This window comes from Cyprinodon tularosa, unplaced genomic scaffold, assembly GCF_016077235.1.
Source record: "Cyprinodon tularosa strain WSP-4 unplaced genomic scaffold, ASM1607723v1 ctg105, whole genome shotgun sequence".
NCBI lineage: Eukaryota > Metazoa > Chordata > Actinopteri > Cyprinodontiformes > Cyprinodontidae > Cyprinodon > Cyprinodon tularosa.
Genome location: NW_024037838.1, coordinates 1277915 through 1293017, shown reverse-complemented (window position 1 = coordinate 1293017; position 15103 = coordinate 1277915). Strand labels below are relative to the sequence as shown.

General features: G+C 36.0%; 2 protein-coding genes across 4 annotated transcripts; one reads left to right on the top strand and one right to left on the bottom strand.

Moving 5' to 3' along the window:
- The first annotated feature begins 446 nt into the window (after positions 1 to 446).
- On the top strand, positions 447 to 5804 carry rnf113a (ring finger protein 113A). The gene is made up of 10 exons (XM_038284969.1): positions 447 to 604; positions 950 to 1029; positions 1105 to 1200; positions 4374 to 4481; positions 4637 to 4746; positions 4951 to 5057; positions 5156 to 5245; positions 5315 to 5408; positions 5485 to 5591; positions 5665 to 5804. Exons 1-10 carry the CDS (start codon positions 499 to 501, stop codon positions 5730 to 5732), a joined length of 966 nt encoding a protein of 321 aa, XP_038140897.1. The 5' UTR covers positions 447 to 498; the 3' UTR covers positions 5733 to 5804.
- Positions 5641 to 15099, bottom strand: strada (STE20 related adaptor alpha). 3 transcript variants are annotated; one of them, XM_038284947.1, is made up of 13 exons: positions 14962 to 15099; positions 13441 to 13510; positions 13089 to 13146; positions 11548 to 11576; positions 10231 to 10333; positions 9258 to 9379; positions 8456 to 8564; positions 8225 to 8348; positions 7910 to 8081; positions 7720 to 7824; positions 6962 to 7215; positions 6819 to 6873; positions 5641 to 6692 (listed from the first exon to the last, which is right to left on the bottom strand). In XM_038284947.1, the coding sequence occupies exons 2-13, from the start codon at positions 13450 to 13452 to the stop codon at positions 6537 to 6539; spliced, it is 1299 nt and encodes a 432-aa protein (XP_038140875.1). In that variant the 5' UTR covers positions 13453 to 13510; positions 14962 to 15099; the 3' UTR covers positions 5641 to 6536. The 3 variants fall into 3 exon arrangements, with proteins under 3 accessions (XP_038140875.1, XP_038140883.1, XP_038140892.1); XM_038284955.1 differs by having other exon boundaries at positions 6831 to 6873; XM_038284964.1 differs by lacking the exons at positions 11548 to 11576; positions 14962 to 15099.
- Positions 15100 to 15103: the final 4 nt, after the last annotated feature.

The following is a 15103-nucleotide window of genomic DNA, read 5'->3' as shown; positions in this document are numbered from 1 at the left end:
TGTTGTAATGGTTTTAAATGTTTTTTTTTTTTTTGCAAGGAAATTGATGAAAATTAAGTTTTTATTGTAATGCCCGAACATTAAATATATAGAATTTGAAGACAACAAAGGTGGGCTAATTTCCTTTCTTCATCACTTTAAAATAAAAAATGGAGAACTTTTTGACCACAATATGTTCGGAAATGTTCTTGTGCAGGTCTTCTGTCCATCCATGCACTTGATGCAGAATTTTAATTTGTCCTTTCCTTTTATTTTTTCTTGACTTCTTCGCTGCTTCCCTTTTAGTAAACACGGGGATGTGCAACTCTTCTTTGTACCAGCAGGGGGAGTAAAAGAGCGCCCAACGCTCTCCAAAACAGTAGAGGGCGCTGTGACTAAAAAAGTACAGGCGCAGCGTCCCGATTCACACTCCATTCCAGTAGATGGCGGTAATGCGCATAAAAAAAGGTTGCTTGCCAGCCGCAAAAAAAGAAAAAAAAGAGAAGAATAATAGGCAAAATGGCGGAATCAACGGATCCCAAAACACCAACTTGTACCTTTCTGTTCAAAAAATCGACAAAAAAATTCTCCGGACGCAAAAGAAAAGCAAGTGACAGCGATAAAGGTAAGTAATTGTAAATGATACAGCGTTGATTTGTTTTTAAATTGTAAATTTAAAGTGCTGTTTCCCTTTTTATTTGGTTACGTTCGTGTGATTTTTACCTCCAGCATTCGCTAAAATGATTGAACGGAAGTTTTCAAAATGATCCTTGTATATCATAGTTATGTTTTAGCTATATGCAGCTTTTAGGTTTACACAGAACTATACTGACTGTGTCATTTTGAGACAATTCGTACTGCTTTCTAATTTCTACGATAAAAAAATAGAAAAATTAAAAAGCAGTTGATTTGTATGACCAAAGAAAAGACAGGTGGCTGTTAATGAAATGTTCGGGCTCACCTCTTCTAGAGAGTAACAGTGACGAAGACCAGTGTGCTGTGATCAGAAGAGAAAGGAAAGATGCGAAGGTCAACCCCATGATTCAGAAGGTAAGTTAATAACAGGAAATATTAATATATTGATAGATTTGAGGTAATTGTGACTCAGACATATTATTGTTCCAGACCAAAAGGGTGGAGAGAGATGCTGTATCTTCTAGTGAAAGTGAAGATGACAAAGATGACAAGATCACAGTTTCCTACAAGTCTACAAGATCAGCGGTGAGCCTCATTTTCTGCTGCTCTCTTCACAACCTTTCATTGTTGGCTGTTGGACTATTCTTTTCAGACATGGCCTAAGATGAGAACTTTTCAGGCAGCAAATATTGAGATTTAAACCAGTTTTTCAAGTATTGTTTGTTTTCTTGAAATGGGCTTTATAAAAAAAAAAAAAAAAAACATGTGGATCTGTAAAATACATTGCAATTTTATAAGCCAGTGTCAGTAAAACAAAGAACTGCAAGAATTTGGATGCATATTTTCATATTTTAAAAGAACCATACATAAACACTGTGGAGATTAATTATGTGGAAATATATTAACATGTTCTGGTAAAGTAATTTAGACTTAACAATCAAGCCTTTTCATTGCCAAAGCAACATATTTAAACTATTGAAGTATTTCAGGGTAAAAAAAAATAGCATACAACTATTTTGAGTTGTGGGGTTTGCGGGTTCTATGGCCTACCATGGAAGTATTTAAAAAAAAAAAGACTATTACAACTGTCTGGTTTTTGTTGTTGTTGTTTTGGTATTCGCAAATGATCTGCATTTGTTCCTGATGAGGTGTAGTTTTATACTAGACATGTGTTGACAAAATCCACAGATGAACAGGACAATCCCCAAATGCAGATAGTGAGTAAATCAAGCACATAAATATGTGAATATGTAATGAATTTACATTATTCACAAGACAGGATTCACAAATGTATTTGTTATGTATACACAATTATATCTTGATTTATAGACTTCTAGTGGTCTTTGAATGTCACTGCATTTGTCTGCGGATTTTGGAGACTGCTATGATTTGCATCCAATTAGAAATTTGTTTGAGCCAATCACAAGAGCGTATAGCACATGGGCGGTGGTTTTGTTATAAGCCAATCACAGTAAGAGTAGAATCACGCTACATCTCCTGCTGTCAGCTCTCTGCTCCAGAGGGGGGTACAGTCAGTACAGTCATGCTCTCTATCGGGGGTCTAGCTCTGGACGTAACTGGGAAGTTCGAATGCCGGGGAGAGTGCAGAGCAGAGTTGTACTTCATATGGGGACCAGATAATGTTGCTTACTGGCCTATTGTGTCGTTACTAGGGATGGGGATCGTTAATATTTATTGATATCGATACCTTTATCGATACTCCTTATCGATCCGAGTCTTTATCGATACCACTATCGATACTTTTCTGTTATTTGGTGGAAAGACGATGCGACAATATGTTTTTAACAGAACTGGTATTGCTTTTATTGCTTAACAAGTGAGCATAACAAAAAAGTTTCTAGCCTTCAGTAAACATGGCTAATGTAATAGGCCACTTCTAAATGACATAAAACTAACTAGAATATATCAGCAGCACCAAATGAAAAATAAAATGTCATAATGTATATAAATTAAATGAATAATATGCTGTGTCAGAAAAAAAGGAAATAAAATATCAGCCCATAAATTAACAGGTATTTTTTTGCAGAAAAATTAACATGTCTGTCACTTTTCATCAGGTTTTTAGAGATTAGGAAAATATTTATCAAATAAATAATTTTATTTTAAATTAAATGTAATTTTTAATAAATGTTGGCATCAGTAGTTTAATTATATATTGTAAAATAATTACAGCAATATACAACTGTATTACTCATGTTTCTCGCCAAAAACTCAATTTCCCTTTTCTTTACGTTACACTTGAACGCATCATGATAACCTAATTGTCGTTTTACTGAGCCAACCTGAACACATCATCACGCAGCACGTCTGAAACTTTATTTACTTTTTAAGCTAACTAGCTTGTATGCTGCCGATTACAACACGGATTTCACAATTACCATTTTTAAGTGACCAGACAAGCTACAAAGTCTGTGTGCGCGCTAACCAGTGGTTCTCTGAGTGGATGATGAAGACGGGCCCGACTGTGGTGCGGCGGGGCAGCAGCAGGAGGAGGAGGAGTCTTTTCCGTTCAGCCATTCTCGAGTTGCGAGCAAAGTTAACTGCCAGACTTCACTTGTTTTACTTTTAATATCTGTTTGCTTACAATTTCATTCCAAAACATTGGTAGACATGCTGCAGTGATTGGATTGATTAGATTTAAATGCTGTGACGCGACTCGAGGGACACACAATTATGTTACAGGACCTCCGGGAAAAAAAAAAAAAAGACCAGACTCGATAGTGGTATCGATAAGCCCAAACGTTATTGATTTTCGGGTTTTGAAAAAACTGGAACCGGGTCCTTGATAGAACCGGGTTTCGATCCCCATCCCTAGTCGTTACGCCATTGTCTTTGATTGAAAAAGTTTTGTGTCCAGGTCTTTTTCTTATTGATTTATTACTTTGTGTTTTTTTTTATGTGGAACTGTTGTGTATTTAATATAATCTTATAAAACATACCTTTAAAAACTTGGGGGAAAAAAACTGTAACTGATGTAGATTCTAAAATAAAAAACAAAACGTGAAAAATGGCAGCTGGAATAGGATAGAGTCCAAATATGGCATAAGTCTGCCATGCAGTCAGTCTCTGCAACCTTATGCTTGCTGCAGACATCATACTCTTCCAAGTAACAAAATCAGGCCCACATGGTGCACGTTCTTATGACTGGCTGCAGCGGTGGAGTTATCCAATGCATTTGTGCGTCTAGTCATGCCAGGCGAGTCTCCAAAATCCACACACAAATGCTGTGAAGTTCAAAGACTACTGGTAGTTTCTAAATCAATATATAATTTTGTATTCATCACAAATTCTTTTGTGAATATGTACATGTTATGTACATATTTTGTTTGAATCATTATTCTCATGGTTGGATCTTATCCTGTGCATGTGTGGGTCACATGTGTGATCTTGTGAATATTGAGTCTTCTAACTTCATACAAATGAAACATCAGTTTGTTAGTCCAGCTTTTTCTTTACTGGTCCTTTTATTCTACTTTAATGTATTTTTCTTCCTGTGCTTTTCTTCTCTTATGTCCTCCTCATTTAAAGCACTTTAAATTGTCTTACTTAAACATGCCACACAGATAAACTGGTACATTTTTGGGCATCTGATTGAAATAACTTCTAGCCTATAGTTGTAAACATTGGTATCAAATAACTGTTTTCATCAGATGTGCTGAAGATGCCCATGAGACCTTTAGTGCCTCATAAAGATGTAAATCTCTCTTTTTATTTTATATAATATTGTTAAAACAAAGAAACCAGAGGGACCTGAGGACATGGGTGCAACCGCTACGTATCAGCTGGACACAGAGAAAGACAAAGATGCCCAGGCAATATTTGAGAAGAGCCAGAAAATCCAAGAGGTGGGAAACTTTGTTTAAAAGCCTGAGAGCTAGTGTCTCCCAGGATTGCATATCGACCGTAACCTCTGCATAGTTTCCACATTTTAGCTGTTTAAATCATTCAAATTATTATTTATTGACCGCTGATCCCCCCACACATACTTTTCTTTGAACAGGAACTATTGGGTAAAGAGGATGATAAAATATACCGTGGCATCAATAACTACCAGAAATTCATCAAGCCTAAAGACACCACAATGGGCAACGCTTCTTCTGGTATGGTCAGGTAAGGAGGCGAACATTTAGAACATAAACAGAATGTTTGTGGAACCAGAATATCCAGACCCCAACAGTTGACATAAATACATGTAATTATTTCAGCAATTTCCATTTTATGAAACTGATTTTAAACAGGATCTTTAAAGGCTTTCTATTTGAATTGATCCTTAAATATCATTTGTGTATCATATATTGTATATCATTTTAATAGAAAAGGGCCGATCCGTGCCCCCGAACACCTGAGAGCAACAGTCCGGTGGGACTACCAACCAGATATCTGCAAAGACTACAAGGAGACTGGTTTCTGTGGTTTTGGAGGTTTGTTTAAATTAGGAATTTAATATGTAAAACTTAACTTTGATGTGATCCTTATTATCTTATTGTTTGATTTTAATGTTACCTGCTTTTTTTTTTAGACAGCTGCAAGTTCCTCCACGACAGATCAGACTACAAACATGGCTGGCAGATTGAGAGGGAACTGGAAGAGGGCACATTTGGAGCAAATGGTGATTTTTGTGTTATACTCTCATAATTTTCACAAAGGAGTGTTTTGTAACCGTTTTTTCTTCATTTAGATGATGAGAATTATGAGGTGAGCAGTGATGAGGAGGATTTACCCTTTAGGTGCTTCATCTGCCGAGATTCCTTCAAGAATCCCATTGTCACAAAGTGAGTCCTCCCACCACGTTTCTCCTTTACTCCATAATGCCGAGTTAAATGGGATCTGCTCTCTGCTGTGTTCCAGGTGCAAGCATTACTTCTGTGAAACCTGCGCTCTTCAGCACTATCGCAAATCAAAACGGTGCTACGTGTGCAACACTCAAACCAATGGAGTCTTTAACCCTGCAAAAGGTAAGAAAGTTCTACCAGAAAAAAAAAATGGGTGAACTGAAAAACACCCTGATATCTGTATCCTTTATTCCAGAGCTGATTGCAAAGATGGAAAAGCAAAATGCTGCAGCCGACCTGCCTCCATCCGACGAGGAAGATTAGCGTCATATGGACCCATTTATCCCTTTCTTTATGTCCGTCTGTATATTTTCAATAAATATTTTTTAAAAGCTTTCCTGCTCCTGTGTGTCTGTGTTTTTTGAGAGATGAATCTGCACCCTGCCTGTTGTTCAGGTTTTAATTTGACACATTTTGTTTTGTCTTTGCTTTTAAATATACATGCAGACAAAACAAGCACAAATAAAACATTCAGTTTAACATGAGTAGGACCCAAAGAACTCATATGTCTAAAGTTTGAAAAGTTGTGCAACACAAGACAAGCTTGAAGCATATGATGTGTAGAACATAAAGAAGGTGAACATTCTGTTTGATCAGTTTACTCAAGAACATGAATCTGGGATAGAATGATGAGCTTCCCTTGTGAAAACCGCTGTGAAGCCTTATGGTGGCGTGTAAGCTGATTGAGTTATCAATAATATGCAAAGTAAGTGTTCTTGAACAAGTCAAATCCATGCGTCTACATCCATAAGATTACTGCCAGATGACATGAGCGACATGTCCCTATTTAGCATCAGGATGCTTTTGGTGTAGTTCACCAAAAAGGCGTTTCTGCATAAAGCCATCAGTGCAAAACATGAGTCTGTGCATATCTAGAAGCAAAGAAAAGCATAAGCAAGACATCAAAAAGAGGTGAGATGACCTCTAGTTTTAACTTGTCTGTGAATAGCAACTTCCTTTAAATGAACATGTAACTTGCTTGCAGATGAGCATTACAGAACAGGAGTTCCTAGTAGGAGAGTTTTTCAATACAATCCTTAGCTTGTGTTCCCTTTAAGTGGTTTCCTGTCAGAAGTCCCAGTCCTCCACGTCCAGATGGCTCAGACCCGACTCTAAACTTGCCAGTCCAGAAACAGAGTCCTGTGGCCCTGAGCTCTCAAAACAAGTGATGGGTGATACCGGTTGCAGCAGCTCAGGCAGCGCCTCTGATGGTCGACGTTTTATCTGAATTTAAATGCAGAATGAGATACAAGGGAAATGTGAAGTTTTTTTCAGTCTGGTATAGACTTAAATATCTTGAATACTAAAGTACATATAAAAAAATAAAAGGAAACATGCCGAAGTACATACATTTTTACCTACCTGTTTGAAGAAAGGATGACCGATAAGAGTGGTAGCAGATGGTCTGCAAGAAAGGAGAACTAATCAAACAAGAGCTTTGATGATTTTAAGACCTTCCTATCAGACTGAAATACGAAGGAGGTCTCACCAACCTATTTTCTGGGTCTCGCTGTAGACACAGCTCAACAAAGCTGTGAAACTGTGGAGAAAAAGTTCTGTTATACGGATGTCCTCCTGAAGATGAAGAAGGATCTCCGTTTGAGTGCCTTGGGCCTCCTGCTCTAGGGCCCTCACAGATGCCAGAATCAGCAGCGGAGCGAGATGGCTTGAGTGACAGCTCCTCTGGGGGGATAGTTGTGGTGTCCAGCAAACAGGGAACAGTTCCATTCAGTTTCTCCAGGAGCATCTACAGGCAGGAATAAATATAAGGATTCTTCTTTTTTTTGTAAAGTAACCAAGACACAAGTGTCCAAACTATGGGATAAGGCCTTGTTAAGTATCCTTATTTTTGTTTTGACCAAAGATTCCCTTGCCATATGGACTGTTGTGTTATCAAATTCAAACTACAAACCTTAATACCTTTAACACTGTAGAGGAGACTAAAGATTGTATAGGATTAAATAAGGAAAAAAAGAACTCAAAGTGAAAATTCACAATGCAAGTTTGCTTTACGCCACAATAAAAAAATAAAATCCACCTTTTTAAAATAACTTTAAAAGATTACATTAGGGTTTATAATCTATATAAATTTGTCAAATGCATGAAATGGTTTGCTGAACTCTGAATTAACAGAGTAACTGGGATTCCTTTTCCTCAATTTAAGATTTTTTTTTATTTTATGACAACTCTAGGGAGCTTTTTCTGCTGACACTTTGACATTAATATAAATTATATCAGAGTGGCCGCTCACCTGTGTAGCCGGCATATCTTTGAAGGGTACGTGTCCATTGGCTAATTCACAGGCAGTGATGCCAAGGCTATAAATATCTGATCGAAAGTCGTAACCTTGCAAGTTCTGTAGAAATAAAACAAACAAAAATAAGCTAATTAAGAGAACAGGTTTAGAGTTAAGTTCCTATGCAGATGTTAGGAGAACCTACCTGCTGTAGCACTTCAGGGCTGAGCCAAGGTAGCACTTTCACACTGTATTGAGGGAAATCATGAACCATTTTTGCCCTTTGACCGTTACGGATGAGGCTGAAAATACTCCGCAGTCCCGACATGCAGACCTGTCCATCAGAAGATATCAAGACGTGGCTGGCCTTCACACTCCTGCATGTGCGAAACAGTAAGGAATGCAAATGGGTGGTTTAATCAATACTTTACAGCTATCGTTAACGTTTCTAAAACACAAGAAAAAAAACTAATTGAGAATCTAATCTTTCCACTCAGACTGAGTTAGCCGTTAATCTTACCTGTGTACATATCCCATGTGATGGATATATTCGAGTGCTTTAAGCATGCCTAGCAAAATGTATGCAATGGTCAGCTCACTCATACCATCCGAAAAATGTGTGCAGATGAGATCTCGGGCTGAACCTGTAAGAAAAATACAAATTAGCATGAGGGAGGAAATGTTTAATCTTAAACAGGCTGCCTCATTAGAATATATTAAGATACAATATAGGATGCTTTTCCTTTCGTACCATAAGCCATGAATGGTGTGATGACCCAAAGTTCGTTTTCAGCTATAAAGATGCTTTTGTATGGTAGAATACTGGGGTGATGAAACAACTTTGACACGTGTAATTCACCCTAAAGAGAGAAGAAAACTCACATCTCAAACATCATGTCGACCAGCAGCGAAAATTATATTAAGGAGAAAAAGAAGAGGACATAATAGGGCGGTAAAAATGTAAAGAATTCCTAAAAATATTCTGCTTTTACTATTATGTCAAATTCTAACCTCAGACAAAAATAAGCCTGAGTATTTATAAAAAGTAGTTTATAATAATGATAATATTAAGTTTTAAGGGAAAAAAGCTATCAGAAAATACAAATCAGTAAATAATCCTTGAATTTCATTTCTAATGCTTTGGGATTCACTGAGCAACAGCTAAACAATCCTCTAAAAAATAAGAAAAAAAACACAAACAGTTTCCAATGTTCCAATGAAAAACCAGCCTTAAGGAAAAAAAAAAAAAAAAAATTAACAGCACATTGATTAAAAGACATTTTCAAACATCATGGGCCACAGCTATGTAGGGTTATAGTACAAATACATTTACTTAAGACCTGCCTGGTTTAATTTGTTTGGAAAACTTATAAAATTTCCTTTGGTTATTTTCTAGAAGGCATTAAAATGTGATCATTTAAACAATGTCAATAGAAAAAAATTCTGTAGAAATATGCAAGAAGGAAAATCTTCCTTCATCTCACTGTAGGTAAAATGGGATTACGTACTAAAGCACTGAGATTAAAAGGAATGAGAGAAATGATTCTGCAGACCTGCAGATAGGTGACCATGTCATTAGTGCATGACTCCAAGTCGATTCGACGAATGGCCACATGTTCCCCGGTGGGTTTGTATCGCGCCAGATTTACAGTCATCAGGTCGTCCAAACCCTTACCTGACAAAATAAATGTGCTTCAGTTTAACAAAGGATGCAAAATTATCTTTGAGCTCAATGGTTATGTGCAAAAAGCTAAATATATTTATATTTTTAAAGGTATAAAGTAAAAGGAGTTAAAAAAATATTGAAAAACCCAAATGTACTTTATATACATATAAATAATCCACATTTAATAACACAATATAAAAATCATTGATTACTTACAATTTTACCACTAAATTCATTTTTTGTTTACAGTATACTTTTTTGTGTTAGTCCTGTTTCACCATAATATTAATTTAAAGGTTTACAGAAATCCATTTATCTCTTAAAAAAAGATAATCATACTAGTCCTATGCAAATTATATTCAAAAATAATTTATTAATCCCAAAAGGAGATTAAATGTAGCTGTGAGTTCAATACTCAATGAGTCGTTGTAGATGTTGTTGTCTGAAGGCATAATTAGGCCCTTCTGTAGCCGTATGCCATACAGTGGATCTGATGAAGCCTCTGGCTCTGAAACTTTAGACTCTATTGTGCAGGGCAGTCTGAAAAAGAGGAAGCTTGGGGTTCTCTGCTTTCTTTTTCTTTGTAAAATCCTCTCTAGAGGGTTTAGCCAGCCTTAGAAAATCTGAACTTTTCCTTCTTAGATCTCCACCTAATGCTGTATTCTTTTAACACTAAGTCAATATTTGCAGTTCATAGAATTAGCAAAGTAATCAAATGCCTGGTTAAATTAAAGATTTTCATGCATTTGCTGTAGTTGGATGGTTGATAAGGGAACAGAAAACTCCCTTGCAGGTCAACGTCTGTTAAAAACTGTTCATGCTAAAGGCAAGAAAGTGCAAATATTTATGTTTTTAATTACCAATGACAGTTAGCAGTTCATATGAGCTGCTGTCTGGGAGGTATGAGCCCATGGTGTCTCGACGGGGCAGGGAGGTCAGACTCTCCTGACTTTCTTCATGGGGCTAGAGGAGGGACAGATAAAGAAAAAGACAAACAAAAAGGAAATGAGCTTTCTTTTCAGCTTAATATGATTCAGCTATAACCTTTTAACCACCATGAAAGACAACAGACTCTACAGCATTAGGCAGACAACATTAGTGGATTTAAACATTAGTAAGAACCACCATCATATCAGTAAATCCAAGCAGTTCTCAAAAAATAGCTCAACTAAAACATCAGCAGCCACAATAATCTATCTGTGGAACCTTCTGAGAGCAAATCTTAAGTAGAAGTATTTAGTTTTTAGTGTCTTTTGTTCTTATCGTTTTATTTCTTTCATTTCTGTAAAACTAAAATAAAAGAAAAAGAAAACATTCTTAGCAGTGAGGACTCCTGATTTCCATCAAATTATAGATTTTAAAATGATGGAAATTAACTGACTGCAGCAGTAAGCTGGTGGGGCAGATGAAGGCAGATGTATGGCCCTTTAAAATGATTCCATGATCGTCAAAATAAAGATTCCCATTTGGACTCTGATTAGTGCAAATCTTTGGAAATATCTTGGTAAAGAATCTAACAGATAAAACCAAAGACTGCTCCATAAATCAAAGCTCAAATGGTGTAGCTTTGTGCAACAGGAAGCCCAAAGTAAACCTGTCTTGGCAGGAAGGTCAAACATGCTCTTGCAGCCGCAGTTTAAAGAAACTTCTGTAAATCTTGTCAGAAGAAATGGAGAACACCGGAGATATCCTTGGTGATCACTGATCAGACCAAAAACGGCCTGTCATGAACTTCAAAAGCTCAAAGCACGAAATTTCGTCCATATGTACGTACGCAAACAACACAAACTGTATGCTGGCACTTCAAGAAATATCAGTTTCTTTAAACAATAAGCTAGGTCTTTTAGTGAGGCAACAAAAATACACAAATTACTCAGATCTTAACCTTTTTATAGGCTTCACTAGAAAAGTGAATCGTTACTGTGAGGGAAATCTAATACACTATGAAACAGAAAAACTTGTTTGTGAAGTGAGAAGACCATCAATAAAACAAGCATGTGCAGCATGAACTGGACACCCATGCATACAAACATGTCCAAAGCCTTGAGGGACCATGAACTCTTCTAAATAGAAATCTGAGTGCGCACATACGTACTGTATGAGTGCATGCTCGCACGTACACAAAAGGCACATGAAAGGTGACGATGATGATGCAGTGACAGGAGTACCGCACTTACTTTCCTGTGTGAGAGTCCCTGAGCTTGCTCTGGGGTAGAAAAACCATATGAATGACATAAATACGTATATACAAAGAAAACAAGAGAAGGATCTGTGTTTACAGGGGTTTGTTTTCAGCTGGTAAACACAGCTGCTACATGATGGAAGTTTCTTCTCCAGGATATTTTGATTCATTAAACCAATACGCTCATCGCAATTCAAAAAATAACCACCCCTATTAATGGAAAACGCAACTTATAAAGCTACTCTGCAGTTTCTTGACAGGTATTACAGTTTCAGTCAGAATTTTAAATACACTCATCATGAGCATAAATTACTTACTAATTTAGGACTGTTAATGTATCAAACCTGATCATTTTTCACTACTGGAATACTTGTCCTTTAAAGGTATAGTGGAGGATGTTCACATATTTTTGAAAAGAACTGCCCTCTCCACTCCCAAAAAAAGTGTCTTTTGTTACAATAATCGTACACTAAAACATTTAATCTGAGCTATTATTTGGGAAGTGCTTATTATCATGTTGCCATAACATTTCATTTGCTTTCTATTGTGCAGCCCCGTCAAACCTAAATTTCTTCATTTTGGAGCAATAAAGGAAATTTCTCTTCTTCTACTGTAACCAAAAGCAGTGCAAAGTTTATTCAATTTATGCTCATAATGGTTATAAATAATCTTATGACTGGAGCTTTATGTAAAGCAATGATATTCATGAGCAGCCAAAACAAAGGAGCAATTTGTACAAACATGCAGCTACAGTGAATGATGAAATCAAAAGAAAAGGAGGGAAAGTTGTAATGAAAAAAAAATCCAATCCAGCAATTTTGCACACAAAAAAATAGTCTGACTGCAGGCAAACATGAAGCTTAATCATCCCAATTCTGGTAATTTAAACTAATACATTTACTGCTAATCAATCGTAAAACATCGGATGTGAGTTTCTTAAGTTGTATGAGTAATTTTGAAAATAAATTTTTCAGAATATTTATTCATCTCACAAACACAAAGACTTGAGGTTAAGCCTTATTTCTGACAAACAGCAATTATTGGGAATTTTATAGGAAAAAGTTACAATTTTGTCTGCGTTATGGACCAATAAATATGTATTGGATACATAAATCTTCTCCACTAATAAATATTACCAAGTTAGAATATTCATTTTTTATGAGGATTTTTATTTAAATAAATAATGATTGTGTTTCACGGCTATGTTAATACCAACAAACCAAATTGAATTTCTCCTAACACATATTAGAATGTAATTAGAAGAAAGTTGTGTTTGCTTTATCTTCCAAGGAAATACTAAAACAAACAAAAGGCAAAATAAGTTCAAAAAAAGAGGGAAAAAAATAGGCAAAATGATGCATAACAAAATTTAAATGACTTTGAAAAACAGAGCACAGCAAGAACTAAGGGGAAAGCTTACAGAAAAAAAGAAGACAACTGAGTCTTTTTTTTTTTTTTTTTTGCTCATGAAAAAACTAAACTACAGCCAGAGGTTTAAAGGGCCCTAAAGCCTTAAAAATAAAAGTTGAACCTCACCTCCAAATAACTCCAGATCTCTGAGGCTCTCCACACTCAGTTTCTCAGTAACCCAGCGCTGACAGATAAAAGAGGTTAATGTTAAGCATGAAAAAAAAAAGAACAAAATAATGCAAGAACAGGAAGAAATGTTACACAGGGTAAAAAAAAAAAAAAAAAAAAAAAACAGTGTCAATGACTGACTGCAGTGGTTAATACAACTCAGCAACAGTTATTCGAACAGAGATTGGCCTTGCTTTTACATGACTTAAATTGTTAGAAATATCTGGCTGGGAATTAGGTTTAATTATTATACTGGAAAGCAGTGTAAAAATCAATCATCAATAAATAAAAGCACTTGGCAAACACTTACAAGAAAAGACATTGATCCTCCTGAGTTAGTCGTTACATGGGATGCTGAAATAAACTCCCTTAGTCAATATCTGTAAAATAAAGCATGATAAAAGGGAATAGATTTTTCATCCTTGCTACAAATGTTCCTTTTGATGCTGACTTACCACAATCATTCACAGTTTTGTTGGTTGCCTTACACATTTCCAAACACAAACAGTGACTCTCCAGAGAAAAAAATATTTATTCTTAAGACACTGGTGAGAAAATCATGTAGCTATGGTCCCACTAACAAGCACTTTTCACTTATTTCACCATTGCCTGGCAGACTTTAAAAATGCCTTTATGGTTGTTAGATTTTTTTCTTAGTTTATGTGTGTATTTATTTATGTTTGCATAATTTGCCTTGGCCTCCAGAGTTGCCTTCAATTTCATAATCAATAAATGCAGCAAATTTTTCGGCTTTGGAGACTAAAGTTCAATTAAAGGTTCACATATTTTCTTAGACATGTCAGTTTTATTTGTATCTTTGATTTATTTGTGTCGCAATCACCAGTATTGGTGTTACTAGGGTTTAGGAAAGTGGCTTAAATATTACCACACTTACGGTTTAAGAGTAGCTACATTGAGCATAGAATAACAGAGCCCTGCCCATCTTATGCTTCACACTGCCAATCAGCTGGCTGAAAGAACACTTTTTTCCTTTTCCCTGTGCGGAAAATAATGAGTCTTGGCTGTTCATTAAAGGCATGGAACAGCATGTTATGGATAATAAAGAAGTTAAAAAAGGAAGGAAAGTTTTTTAAAACTACAGCAACAAATTCAATGCCTGATAAGTTTTCAACTGTAAGCTAACCAAACTTGAAAGATAAGAGGATTATTATAATTTTGTGCAATAAGATCATAAATACATTAGCATGTGTGTGTGTGTGTGTGTGTGTGTAAATGCCATGAAATCAAACCTCTGCTCAATATTGACATGATATCAGCACAACAAACGTATTACAAATAAATTTTTAACTGTCCAACTACGTATGACAAAAGTCAAACAAAAAAGCCTGATCCTAAAATGTCCAGCAGCTACTTAAGTCATTAATGACTCCTAAGTCTTTGAATGAACATTTTACGGCAAAAGGATCCACTTTAAAGAAAAGACAAAACACTGAGATAGGAAAATATAGGACATCTGATCGGGGTTTTGCAGAGTAAACATGAAGGCAAACACTGAATTTTTCCTGTTCCATTTAAAACCCCGAAGAGCAATAGAAAAGGAGATGGCACCTTCCCGTGGTTCAGCTTTAATAGAACGCTTAGTATCTTACAAAAAAGCTATAAAACATATGAAAACGTGTTTGGTAATAGCAAACGTTATACGCAAATAAAGAAAGAAGTTTTTTTTTCTTACAAAGAACAGCTTTTCTAATGTTTGCATTATGATTTTAAACAGGGCGGGCTAGCATCAGCTAACAACAATTAGCCAAAGGAAATGCCCTAACTTAGTATAACAACGGTAAATAGCATTATTTTCTATATAATTACCTACCGACGTCTTATGAGGACAAATACGGTATAGCTGAAGAAATAAAATATTATTAAGTAGCCTTATTTATTGCTCAATCCGTTGCCTGTATAATGTTTCTGCAGCCACCTCTACGCTTCTGGACTGACGTACCAGACGTACAAAT